The 27,269-nt window shown below is 40.8% G+C and overlaps 1 protein-coding gene across 1 annotated transcript; it reads left to right on the top strand.

Moving 5' to 3' along the window:
• Nucleotides 1-6,109: 6,109 nt before the first annotated feature.
• tnfrsfa (tumor necrosis factor receptor superfamily, member a) lies at nt 6,110-26,458 on the top strand. Its single transcript, XM_075455717.1, has 10 exons — nt 6,110-6,350; nt 16,816-16,984; nt 19,096-19,227; nt 22,170-22,281; nt 22,468-22,598; nt 22,680-22,775; nt 22,861-22,907; nt 23,013-23,294; nt 23,389-23,425; nt 24,029-26,458. The coding sequence occupies exons 1-10, from the start codon at nt 6,318-6,320 to the stop codon at nt 24,328-24,330; spliced, it is 1,341 nt and encodes a 446-aa protein (XP_075311832.1). The 5' UTR covers nt 6,110-6,317; the 3' UTR covers nt 24,331-26,458.
• Nucleotides 26,459-27,269: the final 811 nt, after the last annotated feature.

The following is a 27,269-nucleotide window of genomic DNA, read 5'->3' as shown; positions in this document are numbered from 1 at the left end:
GAGATGATTTTTCCCATTGGTACTTAGAGGTCATTGTTTCAAAGAGACTCAAAGGTATTCCCCAACAGCCCTCTATCCTTTTTAAGTGGCCTAGGATTGCACTGTATGCTATTCAGTTTTAAGGAGTTCCCGGAATTGTTTTGATTTTTTTTTTCTTTATATTTGTGTATAAGTTTGCCTCATTCTATCATTTTTTTCCTTTAACTCAATTTTCTCATCAGACTAAAACAGTCAGCTGCTGTTTTTTCAAATCTGATTCCTACAGCAGAATGTAAATGCATCCTTGTAACTTGTTATTGCCAGTGTGTACAAGTAGTTTTGTTTTTACCTAGCCATCATTAGCTAGATTTCCAATTGCCGTTTTTGACAAGGAAAGTGTAAATATTGGAGGAAAAGAAAGTCCACTTATGTGCAACAAAGTTCATACGTGCTTTAGCGAGAATAAAAACAACTTGGCGAATCACATCTGACTCAGCAAAGATTCAGATTACATGATTTACCAGCTGTTCTGATTTGTGCAAACACATGACTGCCCAGCGTCTTCCCAAATATTATAAAGCTAATATCTCAGATATTTCCAGAGATTTAAAGAAGAAGAGCCCTCTCCATTTTCCTCTTGAGGATATCCACTACAATTGCTGTAGTTCTAGAAGTTTGTTTCTGTTTGGGTCAACTACTTCTTCTACTGCATTGTGCATTACAGCTGTTTGCAACATCGCTTTTACCGCCACCGATAATACCGATACTAAGAATCTGGCTTTTCAAAAGATTGGATCAGATTTGTTCTGCTGGTCAATGAAAACCTGACTACTTTCAAGGTGAGTCTGGGAAGCCTGTAATCATGCTAATGTTGGCCTTTAGCTCAGACATGCAAAAGCTTTGCTTTCATCCAACTGTCAAGTAAATTTGAAGCAAGCTGTTGCATTCGTCACTTGAAGCAAAATGCTCAATTCTGTAATGTCAACATAAGACGGTGTAGGCAACACTGTGCATGGTTATAAACAGTTGCGATCACCATTTGGATACAAAACTTTGTGAAGGAAGAGACACATTTGGTCCCCTTGGCCACATATAGTAAAGAGAGCTTTTTTCAGCTGGTTATATTGTGATTATCATTTTATGTTAGCAAGTACTGGTTTAAACTCAGAAGGCAGAAACAGCTGAGTCTTGTAGTGGTAAAGAACATCTTTGCTTCTATCTGCCCTAACATGCACTAGTTATTTTTCAAAAAGGCAAAATATCCTGAGCTTAAAAGCAAGGTTTTTTTTTTTTTTTGCCATTTCAATCAACTTTTTCTGATATAGAATAGACTTTATCTCAAAGTCTGTTGCAGCTTTATTCTTTTGCATTTTTCTGTGTGAAAGGTACAAATATGTTGCACTTTTAACAGAGATGGAGTTAGTTAGCATGCTCCGCTTTATTAAAATTCAGATTTTATAGCTGCAGCATTATCTGACAAAATCACCATTCAAGTAACTAATAGACAACATCTGTGCAGTGAATTTGATTATATTTACATGACAGGATGACACCCCACAGAGAAAGTTAGAAGCGCTTTGGGACACCGTCCACAACATTACAGCAAACTCACTTTTGCCAATAACTTGAATCTGCTTCTATGAATGTTTACAGGCACAAGAACGGTGGCCTTGTTAAGTGGCCAAGTCGAGCTGTAACCTTAGCTCAACTCAGTAACCTTGCTGACTTTTTCCAGAGGAAAAATATCCTTTCCATGTCATAGAACAAATAATCACAAATATGTAATTTCAGAAAAAACACCTTCATTTTGCTGATTAACTTTTTGACGCCTTCCAAAAGTGAGAAAGGGCGCATTCGGGAGAGATTTCTTCACCTTTCATCTTGTTCGTATCTAGAGCAAAGGGTCGACATTGTCCCAGCTTTATTTGGCTCACAGTGAATGAGAAAAGACTGCATAATGAGGGGGTCTGTAAGCAGAAATACAGCCCAATCTCTGTGTGAAAGAGGCTTCAGTCTGCTAAAAGTACATTCCTTTCCTCTTGTATTAACCTTGTAAAAACTGATTTCTTGTGCCAATTGTGGGCAACGGAAGTGAGACACTATGAGGTTCTATTTGTGCTAAAATTATGCTCTCATGTACACTGTTTATGCCCACTGAATATCATTTGACTGTGTTCCCCTGTGTGGTTCTGATGTGTCGTCCGACCGTGTGACTGTGACTCTTTTGATTGATTTAAAGTTCCTCAAGCAAGATAAAAAAAAAGAACAAATAAAACTCTTTTATATCTATTTCTATGTTTAACATTTTGTGTTCACATGACCTTGATTACAATAATTGGTGGTTTTACAGCATTAAATGGGCCTGATTGTTTTAATTTTTTTCCTTCCAGTGATGAAGACAACAGAGCTGTTTTAGGATTGCCGTTTGAAAAAAAAACTTAACATTTAAAAAGGCTGCAAAGCCATCGCCAAATTTCTCAAAATCCTTGTATTGACACTTCATAATGTTATCAGGAAGTTTCAAAGCCATAAAACTGTGGAAATGCTTTTGGAACGTGGGCCCCGAAGAAGAAATAATGAAAGCGTAATGAAAGAGGTAAGTAAATATTTTTACACATTGTAGAAAAACACCAAAGGCACCTAAAGAGTTTCAGGCTCACATGTAATAATGGTTTTAGCCTGTACTATAAGCTGTATCGCTAAACCAGAGCTTTGTGGATAATGGCCAAAGAGGACACAAATATTAAAATCAATTCACACAAAAGGCAAGACAGGTGTGTGCAAAAACTTACATGGACAAGCCACAGTCTTTGTGGAGTAAAGGCAAAACCAAAGTTAAGCTTTTTGGTTCTGCAGAGCCAACAAAGAGTTGCCCATAAAGAAAAGAAGAGGCTACCCACTATGCATTAAAACATGGTGGAGGATCATATTATGGGGCTGCTTTTCTGTGTGTGGTAAATTGCCAATTGTACCTGAAGCATGAACATTTCAGTGATGAAATCTACTTTTTCAAAAAAGACCCCTGCAACAATGTCGGCGTATTCTAGGTGTTTTTAATCCTCTTGGAGGTCACAACTGCCAATGGTTCTGCAAACAATGTGACCATGGTTCATTTTGTGATTGTATATGTCTACATCGGCAGTTACAGTGGCTCAAAACAGCCCACATGTGGCTCATTTATGATGGAAAAATACAACTAATAGAATTACAAAACTGATATGTTGATTGTTGAGAAGAATATTTTTCTGTGGAGGGCAATTCAAGCTGTTTCACATTCTGAGGATCTTTCTTTTCTGGAATGTGCAGGTAAATCATAACACAATGGAAAAATATGGTTACTTTTTGTTCTATTCCATCTACGGTTAAAAGGAAAAAGCATCGGTAGTAGTTAGTATGTATTTTGCTCAAAGTATTGTGTCTCTGTACTTCCTCACAGAATGACTCATATGGATGTGACTTTGTGACAGTAACGTTGCATTTGGCAGAAACCAAAAAATGTTGAAAATGTTAGTTGGGTGATCATTTTCTCTTCATAACCAATCCCTTTCACATACAAGCATGTTTCTGGGCAATTCGTTTCAAACAAAACGTAGTTACACTACACAGCAAGTTCAACGCATTTTGTGCGAGTGTGTGTAATTACTGGCACTACTCGTGTTCACGCGTTTTCCCTCCACTTCCAGTCTGAATGCATGAGAGGGAGGACGGTTTGGGCTGGCGTGGTTCAATCCCCCACACAGAACAGAAACAATAACTTCAGCTTCTGTGTCAGGCTGCAGCCCCTCATTTCAGCACAACATCCATGCTGTGCACTTTCACCTTTGACTGTGACCAGCCAGCTCAAATCTCTGCATGTTGTTTTTAAAAACTCTTAGTAAACTTTGAACAGGCTGTAGTTTCATTCACCTCTTCTACAAATATTGATGTTAATTAAACTGACATGACCAACAGGAGAATGAACACATTTAAACAATTCAACTTATTTTGAAGCCCACATGCCTCCACAGTTCAAAGAATGTGGGTCCAGTTTTGTATTGTTCTTTGTCCTATTTTCTGCTTTGATTTTATGGCACTAAATAAAATTACAAAATCATTTATGGTAAGTATGGTTTCATTACACTGAAATGAAACTTTATTTGTTAGCGTTGAAAGTCTATAAAAGAGAATCCTTTGAAGACTGAACCCTTCTGTTTAGTTTTTCATCTCCTTGTCATTTCTTTTATTTATTTGGTCAACCTTCCTCAACAGCAAGTGAAACAATACCCAGCAGGCGTCACAAGATAAATCACTGACGCTCAGGAAGGTTTCCCTTCCTTTATTTTTATTTTTTTGCCTTTTCCTCTGCAGGTCACTTCTGTGCAGAGAAAACTCAGATGTACCACCATCTGCGACGCACACACATACACACGCCTGGGTATTCAGATAAATAAACACACAGTCCGTCATATATATCCCACACAGGATATGCTAATTTTTCCAGAGCTGCACAGCCTTTAGCCCTAACTTCCCTTTGCTGGTGAAATTGAACATTCTCCAAAAAATTACAGTTGATAAACTGTTAACTTTGTTGAGATATTTCTCGTGGCCACGGTGTCGACAGTCTGAACTAATCAGCCCAGCAGCCATAAATACTGACTTGTTCAGGATAAGCCTGCAAACAACTCAGTCATACGCTTCCTGTTTTTGAGCACGTAGTCTGTGACCTCAGAAGGAGGAGCACAGGATGTGCTCCAAGTGGAAGATACAGATAGAGATTTCCTAGACAGTATTAATTGAAACACATGTTGGCGGCAACTGATAAGTTGCATCTGTTGTGCTACTTGACGAGTGTTGTGCTGTTTTGTTTTTCCTGTAACAACTAAAACTCTGATCGTCAGCCTTGTAATCTCGTGATCTCTCAATAGTTGTCCTTTTCATTGTTTTTTTTTTTCACAAGGCACACTGAAATGGTAGTTTTCTGTCTCTTTTGGAGCTCGTAGCCTCACCACTTGCAGAACTTGACAGAGAGTAAACAACAGAGTCGTGCGAGAACCACCAAGTAGGCATTAGTCTTGGATGTTTGACTGAGCAGCAGAGGTCACCTGTGACCAGATCACACAGTTTTCATCAACATTTAATCCAGCAAGGCATTTTTGCTGTACGAATTGACACAATGATTGTGCCATACTCGCCTATGTTCCTACTTCTCTGTAATACCACTATCATGCCTTTTGGTCACAAGATATCTAACTAATCATCGGAATGTTTCATAACACAGTGGTTACTCCAGACTGGTAATTGAGAAGTGCGATGCATACCAGACTGCTTTGAAATGTCAAGAAATTGCCCAATCCTTGTTTCATCACCAGAATGTCTGACTGAGCGTCAGGTCTGTGATTTATTAATGCTTGGCTCTGTTTATTTGTTTGTTTGTTTGATTTGTAAATCACTCCAGCATGGTCAGCCCAAATGTCTTCCGCTCTTCCCTCCCTTGATACACAAGCCTCAAGACCCCTTAGACCACAGACCCACTTTAGATAAGATTTTGTCAGCAGGAACCACATTTGACAGGATGTTTGTTACTTGATGTTGTTTAAATGGTGTCATTAAATTCTAGTCGACCTGCTTTATTTACAACAGAGCTCTCGAGATGCAACAAAACACTGTTTCTTTGCTAACTTAAATCAAAATACTGTTAGAACTATAACTATTTCTCAGTGTGTGATAAGGGTCTCTTTTAGTGTCTTCACAGGCTTGTAAAGTGTATTTGGGATTATTCATTCACTCCTGTTGCACATTAGCTGGTTATTGCAGGCAAGTTACACATTACATAAACTAGTTGATGAGGCTGCAGTGTGTAACCTGTGAGTCCTGCACAAAGCAAGATACTTAACTTAGTTGAAGATTAATTATGACGGCAACAAACTTTGTATGAATCAGAATGGGATAAAAAACTACATATCAGTGATATTGCTGTAGTTCGGTCAAAATATGTTGATTCTTTTCAGTAATGAGAACGCGCATGATTACCTGCCTAATTATTATTCCAGGGAGGAGCGTTGTGATTGGTTCTAATCCGCGTGACGTCACGCGCAGTTCTCAGAGCATGAAAAAAATAAGGGGAAAAAAAAAAAGCTTCTCATTTGGTCCGAGACCGTGTGTCCGTCCTCTCGCTCAGAAAAAAAAATCTGTAAAGTTTTGGCTCTAAAAACAGGGAACTCATGAAAGAAACGGGATGACCGATAGGTTTTAGGTTGGACTTGTTCGCTTTTGTCCTTTTTCTCTGAGTGCGTTTTTTAGACACTTTTGACTGGTGGCTAGTAACGCGAAGTGCCTGGGATTGACTCGAAGTTCCCAAGATGAACTTCGGTCCGGTGGTCGGGAAACTTCATGTGAGTAGACTCGACAATAACTTTCTGAAAACTGTTTTGGTTGCATTTCACTGGTTCTGACTGTGTTTGTGTAAGTTTTCTCCAATGAAGCGCTTGTAATACGTCTTTGAAATGTCTAATAATTGAGCACGGCTTATAAAGTAGCACGTTATTTCACAGCGCGTGGAAGCTCTCCGGGCTTATTCTGTAAAAGCGTAAAGTGGTCAAACACTGACTCTTTCGGGAGCTGAAGTCTCGGCCAGGCCTGTGAACTTGTGGGAGAAGATGAAACAAGCCTCCTCATTGTCCCGCAACAGCTCTCACACGGGAAGCAACAATGTGTTTGTTGTTCTTGTTCATTTAAGTGTTTATTCCTGTAGGTATTTGCTCATTTCGACCTACTGTCCCTTTCTTATGAGTCCTGTGCTCCTTACTGTACATGTGCTGTATCATTCACCCCCCTCCAACATTACAGCCACCATCTGTGTTGGAGATCATGTGGTCATATTGTGCAGACATGCAGCATATGATGGCTCTCGGGCTGTCATAGCGGATGTAGCTGCTTCTATAGCCACTATTAATAAGCGGACTGCTGTGGGGTACACTTGGGTTCATGCAATCTTTTAAATCTAGTGTGAGAAGCATGACAGAAGTAACATGACTGAAGCTCTAACCAGTTAACCCCCCCCCCCCCACACACACACACACACACAAAAAGCCAATAATTCACCTTGCCAGTTAGTCAATTAAAGCCAGAAAGTCTCTCGGTAATTTTTCCATGAAAGTTTATTCCTTTAAGGCTCTCACAGAGATGTCTATTCATTCCTCCGCTGTTGTTTTTTCCAACTGTGCACCACCGTAACCTGACATTATTTTAGTGAACTGTGTGTGCAAAACTGGGATTTATTTGGGACACCAGGATGGTCCAACTTCCCTTCTCACACAGAGATTATTAAATTACAGGATATGATAAGAAGGAATCAAGTTTCCTGAATAACACGGCAGATTAACCGTAGGCTTGCTGTGTGGGTTGATAGGGGCAACGATGTTAGTCATTAAACAGAAGTAATGTGGCAATTTCGTCAGGGATCCCGACTGTGTCCCTGCGCCCTGTAAACGTAGCCCCTAAAGTAGATGTAACATCATCTGATGGCTTTGGAGCGCCGCTATTTGTTTTCTCCGCTGTCTGATCTGTGTTTTAAGTCATGCAGCGTTCCATTGCTGAAATCAGATTTACTTCTCTGGGTGGCAAAGTCAATGTTTATCTCTTTTGTAAACCACAGTACATTCTGGAGGCCTTGCCAGCAGGCCTTGTTGCTAAGGGACTGTGAGGAAACTTCCACCCCACCCCACCCCCATCCTTCCCCCCTCTCTAATCCCCCTCCAACACACCCCTCCAAATTGCCAGAGTGTACGTGCTTGGCCTTCCAGTAAACTTCCTGTCGAGAGTACACAGATATGAAGATATTAGTGGCATCAATTTACTTCTTAGAATTGTCATGCCCCTGCAGATGTACACTAGATTGTTTGCTGTGATTGCTTACTGTTTGTCTGGGTGTTGGTTCACACAGGAAATGGTCCCCTCTGTCTCTGTGGACAACACAAACAAGGGCAGGACTGAAATCTGGGACATGTGAAGGCCAAACTATGGCACAGGGGACCAAGCAGCATTTAAAAACTCTGTATAAACTGTAACTCCTGCTTATTGCTGCTCAGCTTGGTGACCGTGTGAATAGCTTGAATCGTGCCTGTGGCTTAGATAAGCTGCACTGAATGATGCAATGCAGCGCAACTGGAGCACTGTCGGACACCAGGTGGTTGTGTGCCTTTTTTCATGTCACAGCAGAGCCAGTAAGGTATGTTTTATTGCTGGCAGATTGGTTATTCTGAAGGAACCTGTTATTGTGTCCGTTGTTAAGGTGAATCACTCCGCAGATATCAAAGCCCCACTGACTCACGGAGGGTGTGCCACCTGTTCAGGTGCTGCCTACTCATGTAATGCATACCAGCGGAGGCAAGTCACCACTCACACATGAATGGTCCAACATTGAGATAAGTGTGGATATGTTATTGTGTGTCAAACATCACATTTAAACACACTGACCTCATCCAGCTTGATATTTATGGTGTGTTTTTTTTGGTTCAAATAGCTACCAGTACTTCACACACAGCTTTGTCTAAAGTTTGCAAGCTTCTTTGATGAGGTTCACACTCTCAGGACAGCTCAGCACTTGTTTACTGAAGTCATCTGATGGGTGAGATCAAATGACTCAGTGGTATACGGTCCAATTTGAGGACACTGGGTGTCAAGGGGTGGAAAGTGGGATGGTTACAGGAGGCCGTACTTCTCCATGTCAGAAAGTGCTTTGAAGTGTTGATGTGGACATGATAATGACTTCTGGGGAGGCTCTTTCTGGCGTTGGGAGTCCAGAGGTGGCTTTCATTAGTTCTTATTAAAAACCCTTTATTTTCACAGAAGTAGAGAGAAGTAACAGATGGAGTATTTGTATGCTCAATCTCCTCAAATACCTCCAAAACAAGTGGTGAAATTTAAATGAAGCTGAAACATTTACTAAGTTGGTCCTCAGCTGTTTTAAATAAATCACTAGTTTCAGTTATTTTCTATGCAAAACTGCCAGAAGTTTCTTTGTGCCATCTACTCCAACGTGAGGACTGGATGCGTCTCTCAGTTCTACAGCTGTTGAATTATTCTTTTTTTTCAGACTGGTGGCAAACCCCTCTGTGTTAATTCTCAGTCATTCAGATAATAATAATCCCGAAAGTAATGTTTAAATTGAGGGTAACTGGCTTTTTCTTGATTCTCTTGAAGGTGTTTCATCACTCATTTAAAAGACTACTTTAGCTCAGAGGAAGCCTGTCAGATGAGAGCTGGAACATCTTCAAGAAAACTGAGAAAAGAAGTCAAGTTGACCTCTATTTACGCTCCAATGGAAATAATTGGGAACTGGAAGCACACTCCTGTGAAAGGTCTGCTGTTTTGTTACAGGTCGTGAGACAAAATAACGATCACAATTCTTTCATGTGTCGCCACTGTCGATGTTTAAGTTTGTGGTCTAAAAGAACCAAAACTCCTAGACTAATTCAATGAATTATTAGTTTATTTTCTCAGTTGAACTTGGTGGTCTATCAAGGTTTGTGAGTCAGTTTCATTTTCTAACTGTAAACAAATGTTTAGAGAAACAGAAGATTTGTTTCATATCCAAAGTTTCTTTTTATTCTTGCCCCCCTCACCTCTTAAAAAGCATAAACTGGCACCTGGACTCCACTTTTTCGAAGCTGTTGTTGTATTTTCTCCTCAGTTCCGCCCAGATATTGATAAAGTGTTGCCTGATCTGAGGAGGAAGGTGGGTTCTTGCGCGATCTCGGCATCAAACTCAGACACGTAACCGAGGATGATATTTCTAAGCATTTATCGTCTTGAGAAATGTTGAATGTTACTGGGTTTTTTCATTGCACTTTCTTGCGGTCAAACTGAATCGACCGTGGGTCATAAACAAAACTCTCTCCGGAATTCAGAGTTTATGGTTTCTATTGTCTCGCAAATGAACAAAAATAGGAAATAGAAAATCTGTTCAAATTCCAAGAGTTTTCATTCTGTCAAGGCAGAACAAAAACAAATCAACTTTGAACTTATGTGAACTCTGCTGTCTTTTTACCATATGAGTTTTACGGTCATAAAGTGTCTATAAACTAACTCCATTGGACACAGTTGTTCTTTGGGATGACCTAATTTTCACAATAGTGACGGACTTGTTTTCTCTGGACTAACCACAGCCAGTTAGAGCTCCGCATTGCTGTCCAGGTACAGCAGTAATATACTACTATATTGCCCATATATATATATATATATATCTATATATATAGATATATATATATATCTATATATATATATATATATATAGATATGCACTTGTGAAATGGGATGTAACACGTGGCCAGAGTGGCATAACATATGCATCATAACTAAATCCTCTGACTTCCTGCTCTCCTGGACAACTGAACTTATTCTTATAACAAGTCTTGGAGCAAATTCAATCTTTGTCCAGAGGGTGGACTTCTGTTTAGAAAGACATAAACCTGGTCAAAATTCCAGCTATTGATGGTCACTTAAGTCGTTGCCGACCTGCTCCAACAGGCACATATTTAGCATTTTTGCTGCGATGTGTTTATAGAGTGGGCTATAAACTGCCAGCACTTCGTGTCTTTTTTTTTTTTTCCTTTAACACAAAGATGAGCTTTAACGGAGCCAATGCGGTTCTCTCTGGAGCGAGGTGATGGATTCCTGCTCATACTTCAATCTGTTAGTCATCCCCTCTTGCTCTTTTCATTCCCCCCGCTCCCCTCCCTCCCGGAGTTGTCTTGTGAGTCGGCGCTCTTTGTGACAGACCCAGCCGGAATTTGAAAAGGCTAAGTTAATAGCCCTCCTGCACTCAAAGTTAATTTAATGTTCAAATTCACTGTCCTTGCTTGGTCCGCTGTTGCACGCTGCATGACTCACAGCGATGTTGTTTGCTTGTGCAAGCAGCCCCCTTTTTCAAGCCACAGGGACCACCTCCACCTATGCAACACAAAAGAAATAGCTGAAAATGTGTCACGCTGCACCTGCTTACAAAATTTCTTGATCTTTTTGAACCGCCAGTGTCGCTCGCTCTCCGTCACCTCCCTCAACGCATGAGCGTTTTCATGTGGTGAGCATTGACGTCAGGGTATCAGTCATTTCACCAACTTGTTGTTGGCGGGATAACCTTCTGGAAACTCGTTGAAATTGTCGTCATCGCCGTTTGTTTTTTGGTGGTCTTCTTCCATTTTTTTTTTTTTTTATCTAGTGTGGAGGTGAAGGGCACTTAACCTGCTTGTGACACAAAGTCACACTCATCTAATCAGGGAAGCATACCTCCTGAGGAAACTCAAGAATTTGTGTCGTGGAGCTGCAGCTTCCCCGAGTTATAAATATCCAGGCCGGCGGATATGTTGTGGGTCTGATCGGCTGCTCGGCCTGCTCTGAGGGAACAGCTTGGAGCTGAACCCTGCATGAAGCCTCTGTATTGTCTCGAGCTTCCTGTGCTCCCTGAGAGGAGGGGGCAGCCGCGTTTCACACGCTCCCACACATACACTGTATGTTCGCCTGTGTTCTTCAGTGTGTGTATGTGCCGTGTTCGTGGCCCAACAATGTGGTTTTCAAACTGTTAGCGCTCTCTTGTTCTGCTGTAAACTGACATGGGAGTCATTCTCCTCATTTTACATCATTCAGCTTTATAAAGACGAATGCATCTGAGCTTGGCTGAACTTTGGATTTATTTACAGTGATGTAGCTGGAGTCAAGAGTTATTTCTCTTGACAGCAGCTGGCTTGTACTTGTCTTCATCATCTCACACAAAACATCAGTGTGATTTATCACTCAAGGAAAGTTGTGCATGGTCACCCCCTGTCTCCAGGGAATGCCAGGATTTATCTGTGAAGCAGAGAGCGTTCACTGTCCTGTGAGGGTCAGCCATGAGGGATTTGAACTGTACAATACATAACTGTTTCAGTAAGAACCAGCTGCTACAGTTTCAGTAGCACACTAAACATTTAAATCAAAACCTTTATCAGGACAGAGTGTACTTGATGGCATGTCTTAAGCGATGAGTTTAGATGTTTTGATTAAATCAGAATTGAGTTAAAAATCGGTCTGAAACAAATCTTGGTTATTAGTTTTCCTTGACAAACTAATGATATTACAGAAGACTTCTGTTCTTAAGACGGCCTTTTTGTTTGGTGCTGTTTCCTAAACCTCGGATTCAACTCGAGTTTCTTTAGGTCATAGAGCAATCCGACTACCATCAAAGATGGTGTCTATGTGAATGGATTATGTCTATCGCGTAATACAAAACAGCGCAGCTTCCAGTCCAAAGTCGTTGACCCCCTGGGAATTTTTTAGATATCGACATTTCAGTCACAAAGAAAGAGTCGAAATGTCTTGATTAACAGGGTCAAAAATAGTGAAAAATGTCACACATTCTCGAGTCTCACCTTCTCAAATGTGACTGTTTGTAGAGTTTGTTCATCTTATATTGTAAACTGACTGTTAGTCAGAAAATATGGGGGCTCCGTGTAGTTTTGGTTGACCTTTTTTGGGATATTTCATAGAATTATTGAAATTGGTTAACTGAAAAGGTACGTAGATGAATAGATGGATCAACCTGCAACTTACAACGTCATCGAGAACAATTAAGTGCCTTAAAATTGTCCATTCAAACTAAGAAACAAATAGTTTAACACACAAACCTGGATCAATCATCTGAGGTTTCGATTTGCACGTGACAGGAAGTCATGTAATCTTCATATGCTTTCTTGTGGTTGCTGGAGGCAGTTGTGATAGATATTGGTAAGACGAGGAGTGGCTTATGTTAGTGACATGTGAACTCAAATAAACCTTTCATATTTTAGTCATTTATGAAGTTTTACAAATCAGCAGCTGGGGCAAAACATGTTTTTTTTTTTCCATCCTCCACCCTGTCATGTGCTGGAGTGCCTCGATATCTTTAGGGTAAAATGGCTGAATTCCTCATGGAAATACAGGAGGAGTGGTTCATAATCAGTTCTTTCAGTTTCCGACTCGGAGCTTGCTCACAATCTCTAATCTGATAAAGTGATTACACCGCTGCTTGATCAACAAATCACTGTACTGTTTAGATTAGACTCCAAACCTGGATTGTGTAAACTGCAGCCGGCCACTTTTTAATTTTTCCGGCAGATTTTTTCTTGCTGCAGGAGAACGTTTACAAAAGGTGTTCGATTCTGCGTGAGTGAGCTGAACCCTTTTTTTTATTATTATTTTATAGTGGTCGTACAGTATCGGAACTATCGCAGATGCCTCTTAATTGATTAAAGAAAAGGGATTTGCTAATAGGAACAGCATGATATGGAGAATCAGGTCCTCGGATTTATAATGAGATACACCATGTCACTGCTTATCAGTCAGCTATGATTGAAATCATCTGTCCAATATGTTTTTCGTACATGTTTGCAGGAGTTCACCACATTTTCTGTTTCTGTCCCCCTTCCCTCCTTTTGTTTCCCACTGTAATACCCTCAGAGTTCTGGAGTGATCACAGCCCTGTAAATGGCCCATTGATAACCTGGGTCGACTGAAAGGATGTCCTGTCATTTCGTCACAAATGCATTCTCAGAGTACATGGCATGTGTAGAGATGGTGCCAAGGCAATTTGGAAGAACCCAGGGTGTTTAGAGGAAGTGGTGGAGCACTACTGTTGTCAGATACACAGAAAGTCCCTCATTACTTTATTGTAGCTGTTATTAGTTTAACTCGAATCCACAAAAGCATAGTACTAACTTATCATAGAGTCAGAGTGTGTGTCAATAGGACACTGTTGTAACAAATAATCTACAGTGAGCTCACTCATTGTACTGAGGATATGAAGTGGACTGAACCACTTGAGCCAATGTTGGAATGTTTCCAGGGATTGTGGGTTTGGAGGGCCTTCTGCACTGAGGTTACGGTCACTCCGGTCTTCCTCCTCACTTATAGAGGTAAAACTAAGCCACATTGTGGCAGCCCATAGTGATTATGTACACAGTGCATTTGTCCCATTGTGCGTTTGATGTAGTTTGGCAGCCTTAGGATATTAGTGTAGACTCATGGTTTTGTTCGTTTTCCTTGTGTGAAAGCGGGCCCTGTTCAAGAAAATGCCACTTAGCAGGATTCCCCCTGACTTAGAAAACTCTGTATCACAAAGTGAAAACTGGACAAAGATTGTCTTTTTTCTCTCATTATGGGTTATTGAGAACTTGTGGACTGCCATCCCATTAAAAACAATCCATCCGTAAGCCCTGATTGTTTGTTTTCGTTCGAGTACGTTCAGTCCCGTAATTGATTAGTCGCAGCTTCCTTACTGTGAGGATGTGCCGCTCTTCTAAGCTGTAAGTGCAGATCTGTTTCATACAGTAACGGAGAAGTCGGCTAATGACGGCAACGTGAGTGAAAACAGAGCAGCGACGCCAGAATGCAACATTAGAACTGGAGAGCATTGCACAAAGCAACAGCACAACAGAGAAGGCGACATTTCCAAAGACAAACACATTTCACCAAACAGTTGCAACATGAAATTGGAAAACACATTCAGTACATTTTAGAAAGCAACTAAAAAAAAAAAAAAAGCAAAACGTTTCTCCAAACACGGCATTTGACATGAGATAGCGAAACAGAAAAACGACATCAAAGATATCAGCAAAACAGCCTCTTTTTAAAAGAACAAAACAGAACATTCCAGAAAGCACAAGATTTGTAACAAATACAACTTTTAGAGAAACGTGATACTTCCACACCATAAACTCCCATATGCTGTGGGGCTTCTCTGCGAAGTTTTCTGTTTTGTTGTCGTGTCTTTGTGTCGTGCATGACAGGGCCACCGGTTTCACACAGTCTGCAGAAGCTGTGACGTAAACGTTCATCATTTCCTTTGCTGTACGAGACCAGATTGATGAAGAAAAAGAATCAAGAAGAAAGACTGCAGTTTTGCTGTGAAGAAAAAAATCCATTTAGTCGTGCCGTAGGGAAACTCGTCTTTGGCTAAAAAAGCCACTGCATCGTGCACTTAGAACAACGTCAACATACACAGTGGAGGGAAAAAAACATGCCAGGTCCCTCAAAGGCAGCAGTTGCATTGCCACTTATCCCACAAATGTCAAAGAAATGAGTATACCGGTTTGCTGATTGGCAAGTTCTGCAAGTTATCTCATACCTGAAGACGGCACATCAAACTCTGCATTTAATGCGTGCAATCGATTCATTAAAAAAAAATTCTGTGTCTCCTTAAGAACAGATTTTTATGTTAGATGTGGAAAATGAGCGCGTTTGGAGTCACAGACCCTGAAGCGAACACATTTAGGACGTTGTGTAATGTCAGCAGTGTCTGTGCATCTTCACCGTGGGAGGGACATCAGAGTTTTTCCTTGGGATTGACTTTTATTTATAAGTTTTCTCTGCTTTTTCACATTCGGCGTCTGCACTGAAGACCACCTTTAGAGCAACTTTTTCTTCACATCTCGTCTTTCCACTGCGTTGTCGTGCACACGTGCTTATTCGCTGATTTTCTCTCCTCACATGGCCTTCTACTTTCCCCACTTCCATGCCTCTCTACACCCCCCAGCCTCCAGTCATACACACAGTGTATTCAAGTCTAAGGACTCACCCTGCGCAGTGCAAGCTGTTCGTCCCCTCTCCCATTTTATCTCCCTCCCCTTTTCCTTCCCTCTTCTGCCCCCCCTCCCTCCCCAGAATGTTTGGATAGATCTAAATGGTGTGATTGTGACTGCTCTGCCGGTCGTCTGCCCCTCCACGTCTGCCTCTCAGCGTCTTTGGAAAGTCTGACGTGAGCAGAGGGAGAGGAAGAAGGGAAAAGGCAGAAAAGGAGAAAAAGGGGAATGTTCTTTTGAACAACAAGGCATGGCAGTCCACCAAATAGTCAAGTCTAACGTCAGGAGTCCCTTCTCCGGCCCATTCTTCATTTCGCTGCCTCAGTCTTTATTCCTGTCAGTGTCCCACACTCTCTTTTTAGGGTACCTATTCTCTGTCTCTGCCATCTTCGACTTTCTGTCTACAGTTTCTCAGTCTCTCTTTTTCTTCCTCACAATCCTTTCTGTCCTGGTCTAGTGGAGGTTGTGTGTGGTGGGGTGGGGGAGTGCGGGTGCACAGGAGAGACAAAACCTCCAAATCTAGGACTCTCATTTACCCAGGGAGGTGTCGCGTTGCGTTTCAGGCGCTTCGTGGTGGTGTCGCATGTCCTGGCATTCAAAGAGCCCGGGTTTAAGAATGTGGGTCATTTGAAGTAGAGGCACTAAAGTGTGTTGTTTGCCAATGAATGGGGCCTTCTCACATTGACATGGTGAAAAGCGTGTGAATAAACACCAGTGCCTGGGGGCCACACTAAAGTGTTCGGTCGTATTCTTCTCTGTACCCCACCTATACAAGCCTGTTATTATCCAACACATGAATGGATTTCTGGAATCGCATTTGATATGGTCGCCCAGCCACTGATGGCTGAGATGCCGTATAAAACTGCTACACCCGCAGAAGCGGAAGCTGATTCTGTTTTTTCTTTTATTTAGCCTCTTATTAAGGAAGACCAGATCATGGAGTAATTAAGTTTGCTTGCATGTTTCGCTGCATGTTGCTGTGTGTACAGGATGAGGAGCTACACACCAAGGTTGTGTTGGCTCTAGTTGTGACCGGCTGCATGGCTCCCTTAATTGCTTTCCCACAGCAGATGTTCAGATCAGATGGTTCAAATTAAGTCATAGATTGCTCACACAAGGTTTCCTATGAAGATAGGCTCTCCTATTTACTGTCTTTCATCTAATGAGTTGGAGTGGTGGAGTCTGTATGATGTGGCTACACAAAAATAAAGCAAAACTCATGTCTTTTTCTTCCTTCTCCTTTGTCTTCCTGGCTTCGGTGATGCAGGTGGCGGTGGCGGCGCTCTTCATCGGGCTTGTGTGTCACGCAGCAGAGCCCCCGGCGTCTCAGTGGTCCAGCGACGAACACAGAAACATCACCCTGCGACGGCACAGGACATGTGTCGAGAATGAGCAGTACCTCCACCAGGCACTCTGCTGCCTCAACTGCCAGGCCGGTAAGGAGGAAAACGCACCTGCCTCTTCTAAAGTTCTGACAAGCACACAAAAATAAATCCATTTTTAAAGAAGATTGGTTTCTTGTACCCTGAAACTCTCACTCGTTTCCCACATCGCAGCTTAGTGTAAACTTGAGCCAATATTAGGTTTGAATGAAAAACCTTAATACATTTTTGGTTTAAAAACTAAAATAAAAAGAAGACCGGCTGGCTTTTTAACCATAACTGGAGAGCTCAGTAATTTGGGATTTGCATACTTGTGCTTGCAGTGTGCAGAGCATCTCTGAAGGAATCTGAGAGGGAAGCAACTCTGTCATATTGTATATACAGTAAATAAACTGAGATGCACTGTAGCGAGCAGTTGAACATGCAGGGAAGCTGTTAACGATGCGACTAGCTTGTCGGCTCATGTTTCCTTGACACTTGTTACAGAATTGAACAGAAGTGCTACAAAGGCAGAGTGATGTCAGCATCTGTTGGGAGTTTTTTTTTTGTTTGTTTGTTTTTTTTGTTTTTTTTAATGAAGTCCCAATAAAAAGTTTCCTTGTGACATAAAAACATTGTTAACACATCAAAGTTTTTTTTTTTTTTTTCAGTTCATGTCTATAAAGGCTGTGCAATTGATATTCGACCATTTCTCCTAAAAACTCACGGAAGACGTTTTGAAATTTTGGGAAGCCTGACATTAAAAAACCCAAAAACCCGAACTGGATCACAAATAACTTATAGAGATGTTCACGAAGCCCAGGAGGAGAAAGCAAAGCGCTGAATCTGAGCAAAAACAACAAAAAACAGTCAAAAGGGCAGGGTATTAAGTCTGGGTTATTTTTACAACCCAAATCATTAAAAGCACCAACCTTTTTTATTAATCAAATACAGAATGTAATAAAGATGTTGACGTTTTCCTTTTCTTTTTTTGGTAAAGCTCAGAACATATTTAGCCTAGATGCAATTACTGCATTCTGCTGATGGTTTATTGAGTTATTTCATTTGCCTTTCTGAATTCTAAGAAGTGCCTTTTTTTAAATATTTCATCAAGTCACTTTTTTTCCCCGTTTGTTTTTGTTACAAGAACAACAGACTCTTTAGTTCCCAAATGAGTCTTCGTAAACTGCAAACATTGCCGACAAATGTTAAATTCATCTAATTAGGTGCACTTGAGCATGTTGAAAGTATTTAAAGCCTTTAGGATACCACAAATGAGTTGCTTTGAGACAGACTCAAAAGTTTCAAAAATCAAGTAATCGCAGTGCAACACTACAGGCATCCCCATTTCCTATTTCCAGTGACATTCATTATTTATGGGAGTTGGATACGAGGTATTGATTGATAACATCGTGCGGTTGCTTAAATGTCTTATGGTCATCCTACTTTATATGGTTTAGTTTTTCTTGTTTTTCCGCCAGCAGTGACCACTTCATCTTTTTTGTTAATTTGATTTATTTTATGTACCAGATTTCTTCTTTTTATTTAACTATTATGTGACAGATTTATTGTTAAATCTGTTCAATCAAAAATTGCCGTAGTGCTCCTCTCAGAATTTGAGCTAAAACAAGCTGCAGTGTCTCTAAAACGAACGTATTTCCAAACGCTTCGATTACTCCGTCCCTGCTCGGTTCAGCTGAAGGTATCTGTGCTTTGTCCTGTGTTTTTTCCTCTTCTCTCTTTTCTTTTTTCATTTATACATCAGATAAATTCTGGAAACACGTGAGAATCAAGTGGTTTTAATCATGGCATGCGTGAACTGATCATGGAAACGATAAGCATTACAATCGACCGGCAAAGTGGGTCAAATAGCTGTGTATTTCAATGAATCTGTTCTTCTCCTCGCCCGTGTGAAAAGTACATTTCCTGAAAAATCGTCTTGTGTAACAGTGAGATGTGCACAATTAAACACCAAAACCGCCTTCCCTCTACTTCTATCACATCCTACTCGCCTTCACGCTCTCCCATTGGTTTACCGCTGTGAGCACAGTGCGATACCTTCCTGTGGTATGTCCTGCTTCAGCAGGAAACGCACCACGTTAACGAAGTTAAGATTAGCTGCGTATAAGGGAGTATACGTTTATCATTCGAGTTGTGGTCTTATTGTTCTTTTATTTCATTTGCAGGAACCTTCGTGAAGAAGGAATGTGAAAGAGACCAAGAACAAGGGACGTGTCTGTCCTGCGAGCATGGGCAGACCTACACGGAGCACTCCAACGGGATGAAACGCTGTTTGCCGTGTACCCACTGTCGCCAAGGTAACCAAATTCTCCGTGACGGGCGTGTGATCATATGATGTACAACACTGATTCGAGTTTGTGGAAAGATTTTGTTGTTGTTGTTGAAAGTCACATAGACTGGGAGTTTATTGAGTAACTTTAATGTTTTTTCATGGTAAGACGTTTTAAACAACATTGCAACTTGTTTTTTTCTATATCAATTCATTGTCATCTTCTAATGATCCATCCAAAACAGTCCAGAATCCCTGAAAAATCAGCCCCAAACCTACAAATACTTAATTTGCTTTTTGTAGAAAGCATAGAAAAACCTCAAAGATATTCAGCTTTTCTAAACAGTAAACTGTGAATTTTGTCATTGATGTTTTAAGAAGGTTCTAAAGGGATACAGTTGTTAACTAAAAGTCTATCTTGAATGTGTGGTGGAACCAGGAAGGAGTTTTCTTCACCTTAACAATAAATCCCAGTACAGTTTGAAAAAGGATGAACCAACACCTAACCAAAGTCCCCTTTAATTCAATCCTTTATCTTTTAAAAAAAATCTGATCACTATTGAGTGTCCTAAAAATCCACTTGGTCAAAGATGTATTGTTTTGGGAAAGTTAATACTTCTTTGTGTGTGCCCCCACCTTTCACATCCACTCGTGATAATGTGATCTTATGATGTTACACGGAGTAGCAGGGCGTGTCTTTGTTGTTTTTGTTTCGTGGGCTGAATGTGAGCGTGTTTCTTGTCTCGGGAGATTCGCCTGTGTGTCTGTCTTACCTGGCTGAACTGGGTGTGGCTGTGTGTCATTGTCTTCCCACACTGGGCGTCTTTGTGTCCAATGAAAGGCAGGAGCCACAGAAAAGAGACTAATGTTACATAGGATGTGTTTTATAGTCATTTATTGCAGTTTTGTACGTTTTAGCTCCAGTTTGAACTCACTTACGACCATGCGTCAATTTAAAGGAACACTTTCTAAAGGAAGTGAAAATTGATTAAAAAAAGTCGCCTGTGCACTTTTAAGTGAGCTGCTCTGTTATCTGGATCTTCCTGTTGGGAGCTCATTTTAATAGGGCTGCTGTTGGTTTATTTAATCATTTATGGTGTCAGATGGAGGAGCTTTAAGGGAAGTTTCTGAATGTTTTTTTTGTATGTCTTTGGAAGTTATTTCACCCGCGAAACTGTAGTTAATTTAGGGCACAGTGTGTGGCACAGTTTGGGTTTGGTGAATAAATTAAATTAGACTGGAAGTATAGAGAAGTGTTGCTCAGATGCTCCAATCCGATGTGATGCAGAGACCCACAGTGCACCTGGCAATGATGAGATTACATAATAAAAAAGAAAAAACACGGTGTTTTTTCTCATTTCCAGACTGATAATAGCCATTTCTGCCATTTTTTTTCTTTTTCTTTTATTTACCGATTCTGTCGACCCCGTCATCCTGTTGTAAGTTTAGCTGCTCTCCTCCGTGTGCGCTGTATTTCACTGTCCCCTCTCTGAGGTGTCACTGGACTGAATCTGCATCCTGCATGACTTTTGATACAAAAATGTGCCTCTGTGGAGCAGCATAAAGGAAAGGCAAAGCACTGTGTCGACAGACTGACAATAAAACCGCTAAATCCGCTGCAAAAAAAGTGGAATTCCAGCATCATCGCGTTATGTAGATTGACAAACAGCAACAGGCTGAGCAAACCATGTCTGCAGCTTCACCTCTTTGTCCAGAAGCTTCACAGAAACACACAGATGACCCCGATAATTCTGTTGTCTTATTTGGCGCATCTTCAGTTAAGCTGTTTTTCTTTACACATATTTGTCTTCTGCGATCGCTGGAGACGCCATGCTGCGGGGCAGAGCGTTTAACAGCCATGCAGCACAGAACTGTTCTGTATTGGAACATTGTAATTGAATTTTTACCATTGCATGTCATTGAAGTGATAACAATGAAAGCTGTTGTCATGGCGTAAATGGCAGTTGTGTCCTCTGCGTGTCAATGCTCTGTACACACACACAAACAAAGTATGTTGGTTTTAAAATCTATTCAGGTAAAAGGGACACATTATGATCTTGTTATTGAGAAATTAGATAAAACACACAAATCTCCTTAGCCATCAAGTCATTCCATAGGTAGTTTAGCATCACGTGAAGTCTCGGCTGTGATATCCAAAGGCCCTTTTTACCCAGCTCGGTCATTGTGTTGATAGTCACTGAAAGTTATTGACGGGTCAGACAAAGAGTTTAGTATAAAGACATGGAAGGACGCAATAAAAAGAGAGTCAAAGTGTTTGCAATTTCATTTCAACTATATGAACAGATTAAGATGCCATTTTTGCTTGTAATTCTCCTGCTCTCCTGAAAAGAAAGTCACCTTTAAACGTTACCATCGCAGCAGGGGTGAATGCCTTAAAAGATTGCCTCAGAGTTCTTTCACACTCTGGGGGAAAAAAGAAAAAAAAAAGCTCAGAACGTTCTATAATATTAGCTTAATTGTCTGAATAAAGTACTGGAAAATTGGTGTGGGAGGGAGATTTAAAGATAATGTGCTCATGTTTCACCAACCAACCCAACAAAGCAAATTTTTCGAAAATTGGCAAGCGTGGACATCAGACTCGTAAAAACGGGTGTCCTGTGGAGCTGGACTGCTGCTTTCTCACTCATTTTAAGGTTTCAGTTTAACAAATGAACCGTGACAGATTTTCCATCCCTCATTATCTTGTTAAAATTAGGCAAAGGGTATCTAAGAGTGAGATAAAGCAGGAAACCCAATTATCTAACTCATCGTTTTTGGGGAAAAATGACCACATAATTGCCAGCAGCCTACAAATTAGCTGAAAGTCCGACAGTTCTCTCTGACTTAACGAACGCTGATGGTCACAGGTTTTGTTGCAGGTTTACTCCAACTCTGTTGGAACTTTGGCTGATTTCAGATCAGATCTCCTGCCGGGGTTTTAGCTTGCTCACAACTCTTTGTTATCTACAGATGAGATTGAAACGGCGTCCTGCACGACAACCACAGACACCAGGTGCCAGTGCAAGCAAGGTACCTTCTGCGTTCCAGATCAGGCCTGTGAAGTCTGCAAACGCTGCGCCAAGTGAGTGTCCTTTACCGTCAGTCTGAAATGCTTTACAGCCGCTTTCGCTTCCACCGTGCTGACCGCCAACACTCTACAGTTTACATCACTGACTGGTCATGGTAGTGAAAACTTTGGGGGTTTTTGTTTTGTTTTTTTTGTATGTTTTACCTTTACTTGAAATGTTTTATTTCTCCATAACTGCAGGTGTAAATCCGGTGAAGAGGAGGTGAAGAAGTGCACCCCCTTTTCGAACACGGTGTGCCGAAAACGGGACCTATCGACTGAAACCCCTCCAGCACGTCCCCAACCAACTCCTGCTTCTCCAACAAGCGTCGGTAAGTTTCACACTCAACTTTAGAAATGGCCTTACTTGAATTTATTTGCACCTTCTCACTAACTTGTGTCTGTTTTTCCAGTCATTCCTGTATCCGTTTCCCTGCTGGTCCTCATCGTCCTTATTGGACTGGCTGTATTGTGGTTCATAATCAGGCGTCATTCATGTGAAATACCATGTAAGTTGACATCATGTACTGCAGCTTTGCTGTTATGATTTGTTGGTTAAACTTATTCCTAATGCTGTTTTCCTGCTTGTAACAGGGCCAAAGAGCACCTGTGACTCCAGTGAGATTGTGAAGATCCCCATTGTAAGTTGTGATTGGTTGTTTTTTGTGTTACTAGTCACAATTATTGTAGATAATCTCTGGGACAATATGTCACTTGTTTGCCTCCTCCACTGTTGTTTTGGTTAGGATGAGAGTGGAGCCACAGCAGAGGAGAGACAAAACAATCAAAACGCAGGCCTGGAGGGCGAAGAGTCCCGCCCGGAGTCACGGCCACTGCTGCAAGAGACTCAGGGTGAGATGACCAAGGCTTCCCCTACCCTTGAAGATGAGGATCGAGGCCTTGGGGACAGCTTGCCCAACACCACTAGTTCATCTCAAACCAGCCTGTCAGCCCTGCCCACAGCGGCATCCTCTGGCAACACCCCGCACCAGAGCCCCACTGCCTTCAGACTGCTGCCTGCAGAAATGGTGAGGACCAATGTCGGCTATATCTCAAATCTTTGTTACGGCTGATATTTTATCTTTAAATTTCCACCTTTTTTTTTTCTCGCTCTCCTTTCAGGATGATCCTCTACGACATCGATTGTTGCCACTACAAGGTAAGATTCCTGCTGCGGGAAGGAGGAGGTTTCCCCCACATGACACATTTTCTTCTCTTATCATTAAGATATTTTCATGCTATTTGATATACATATTTCCCTAAATCCCTAAAGGGTAGATAGCCATACACAAAGCAGCAAAGCTCACTGTAATCCAATCCAGACAACAGTGAAGTCAAATAAACGAAATCTCTGCAAGTTCTCACATTTGCTACTTGATAGATTACTAATCTCATGACAGTCAGGCTGGATCTAAGCCTGCAGGGCGCTGGAACATACTGTCTTTTTTCTAACTGTTGTTTGTTTCTCATGCTGAATTTAAGAGGACTTGGCTTTGCAGATTTGTTTGATCCTCTATTTAATGTTTTTAGTTGACATCCCCCGAAGGGAAACGTTCTGATTTATATTTCCTCGTATAGGAACAGTGGCTGTACTGTTACCACATGACACGAGTATAGAAAATTGAACATGGCTATGTGCTGCAATACGCTATAGATCCATAAGAAGGAAACATGTAAAATGACTAAATAAACATTCAGTTTGACCTAATGATGTGAACACTTAAACATTCATCTATTCACTGTATTCATCTCTGTTCTTAAGGGTCAGAAAAATCTCTACGGAAGAGCTTTGACTTGTTTGACGAGTACCTGGACGTGCGGATCCACAACAAGTTCTTCAGAATGATTGGCGTCAGCGACAACCACATTCGGATCGCAGAGAACGGCGCCCCCGGAGATAAAGTCTATGAGCTGCTGAAAAACTGGATGCAGAGGCAGGGACTAAAAGCCGACATCAATGACCTGTTAGAGGCTTTGCTAAGTATGGACCAGCGGCGCTCAGCTGAGTGCATCGCCTCTGCAGCCATCAGGAAGGGCTACTATAAGCACGCAGACACCCCCTGAAAAGCTGAAATATCAGGGACTGCAGATGAAGTAAACCCAACGTACTTATCACAAGAATAACTACAAGCACATAGACACTGTTGGTGGATGCTGTGTCTCCTGAACAGGCTTACCTCTTTGTGGCTGAACAGCCATGCTTTTAAAAGCCAGTAGTTTTAAAAAGAAAAACACAAAAAGGGGAAAGTCCAGGTGGATTGATCAGTGGTCTGATGATTTTAAACACTTGCCAAACGCTGAAGTTTGATAATGTAAACAAGGCAGACGTTTTGTGGTCAGATTCAACATCATTACCACTAGAAAACAACCATAAAAATGTTTTCAAAAGGAGTCTAAAAAAAAAAAACATGAAGGCATCATCAGGCAGGCACGGATGCATGTTTCAGACTCTTGAGTAGCAACATGCAGCCAAACACTGAAAGCTTAGAAGTCTCCAGTTGTGGGTCACTCTTCTGGTCCTCCGGCCAGATCATACGATGCTACCGGGAGACGAGGATATACACTGGTCTGTAGGAGTGGCTTTAGCGATGTCACTAAAACTGTGCCTCTTTGATGCACTGATCTCTGGCACATGTAGGATTAAAAACAAGTCATGTTGTATTTTTTGATTTGTAGATTTAGCCTTCTCTCATACCATATATATCAGTCCGTGAACATTTTCCTGACTAACGATAGGAAAATATAGACAATTATTAACACGCATCCCTACTAATCCCCTCTTCGTCCTCGTTTGAAATTCACTTAGGTGTATTTTTTTTCCTACAACTTCATTAAGTTCCTTAAGCTTACTGTTTAAAAATGTTGATTTTTGTACAATCTAGTCAACTCAGTCATGTTCTCAGTCTTTCAGGCATGTATATGTTCAGTGTTATCACTCACACACACAACATGGTGGAAAGGATTTTTACCTGCCGTTTCTGATGGAGTAACTGTTGCTAGTTTAGTGAATTGTTTCCACAATGTTTCTTTGTAACCTGGAGAACTTCAAAGGTCATTTTATTTATTGACATATTTATTGAAATGAATAATTATCTCTCATTATTTATACCATTGCCAAAAACGACCCTGGAAATCAAATACACAAGCATAACGCGATATTTGTGCTGTGATGTTGTTTAGCTACGGGGGCAAAAAATGACTGAGATCCAATCTTTTCAAGTGTTCAACTCTGTTCCTGCTCGCAACACTTTGTCCACACTGTGGATGTGTCAGTGATTCGTGTGCCATGTCTTCACATGAAAGTTTCCACTCCCATTCCCGCATTCGGGACAGTGTCGAAGCTTCCATCATGCCTAATGCAGAATGTATCTTTTTTTTTTTTAAATTGGAGTTAGTCCGACTGTTTTAGCGAACCGACTGACCAAATAGTCCTTCTACACATGTCTGTGTGACATGCGCGCAGGTACGGATTGTTTTGTCTTGATTAAACTCAGACAGGATGAAGGAAACCTTTTCTGGATATAAAAAAGAAGCTCAAATTGATTTCTTCAAATCTGCCCCATGTACACATGTATGTGTCCTAAGAGCTTACAAGCCTCATGAAGTGTATTTGTACATATACCGCTGTACTAACATGCCAAAATTAATATAATGAGGTATGTGGCTGTTGAGGATGACAGTGATGTTTTCTTCTTCTTCCCTTTTTTTGTGCCCGTTATCTGCATTTCTTATGTTAAAAGCACAGAGTTAGAGTTATATATTGTTGCTGAGGAGTGATGCTACAGTGCTGGCACTGCCATCTACTGACGGACAATGAAAATACAGCCTGCATCAATTTCTAGGGACCTAACATGCCACTCTCCTTTTCCCTGTTTCTCTTCTGTATCATTGATTTTTCAACAGAAAATTCCTCCTGGCCTGAAGCAGCATAGCAATGGATAGGCTTCGATGCATGTTTTGTTTATTTCTGTGGCAGATTATATGTGTGTACGTCTTCTAATTTTGACATACTCTCATTGCAAGTCTAAGCTGTTTAATTAACTTCCTTTTTACTCGTTTTACATCTTTCTGTTTATTGTTAAGCCATGTCTCCCTTAGTTATTGTTTGCTCATCATGGATTTCAGATATAAACCATGCAAATACATCAAAGCTGTTTTTACATCAATTTCAAATAAATGTTTTGTACAGGTATCCTTTTTTTGAACTTTTTGAATTTTCATTGTTCAAGAAAAAAGCCCAAATGAATTTCTGAGGATTGTGCAAATCAGATGCTAATGTTATTCTTAATATACTGCCACAAGGTGTCTTAATATTGAATATGTAGTCTGTCATATCCCAAGTCAGATTTATCATTGAAACATGCCATGGATGACAAAGATTATTTCTAATAACCTCAGCCTTCATAATGTTGACATAAACAGAGTTACCTCAGATCAGTTGTTACTGTTAATGATATGAAATCAGGAATTAACTCGCACTGCAGTATGTCTGCACTTACAGATGATGTTTTACATCTCATTAACTCCTGTTTTACTCATAAATACTGTTATATTCAGTCAAACTAACCTTTTACCACTTGCATTGGTTTATGTAAGTGTAACTTTAAGTCTAATCACCAAAGATCCAACCATCATGCACCAAAGATGAACCGATTTTCCCACTTTTGGCTGTTATATTAGACATTTACAAATTGAGTTTTAGTTCTAAACATTATGACAAACTCTTTTAGTCTTCTACTATCAAGGATAATACATATGACCATATGTATATGGGTAAGCCCATTTTGCAGAGGCAAGCAGATTATACTAGAATATATTATGTTATACTATTACTATAAATTCCATTCATGGTCCAGTCTCTCTTACCATCTTGGGAAAGGAGAAGTAGGTAGCTGGCATTTGTGTGGATGCGTGTTATGAGAATCCTTTCAGCTTTTTTTTTTTTTTTTTAACCAATGAAGGCTAATACTGTATTCCCAGAGTTGCATCTGTGTGCTGTCTGT

This window comes from Odontesthes bonariensis, chromosome 22 (assembly GCF_027942865.1).
Source record: "Odontesthes bonariensis isolate fOdoBon6 chromosome 22, fOdoBon6.hap1, whole genome shotgun sequence".
Taxonomy (NCBI): Eukaryota; Metazoa; Chordata; class Actinopteri; order Atheriniformes; family Atherinopsidae; genus Odontesthes; species Odontesthes bonariensis.
The sequence above is the reverse complement of the archived record's forward strand: the minus strand, read 5'-3'. Positions and strand labels throughout refer to the sequence as shown.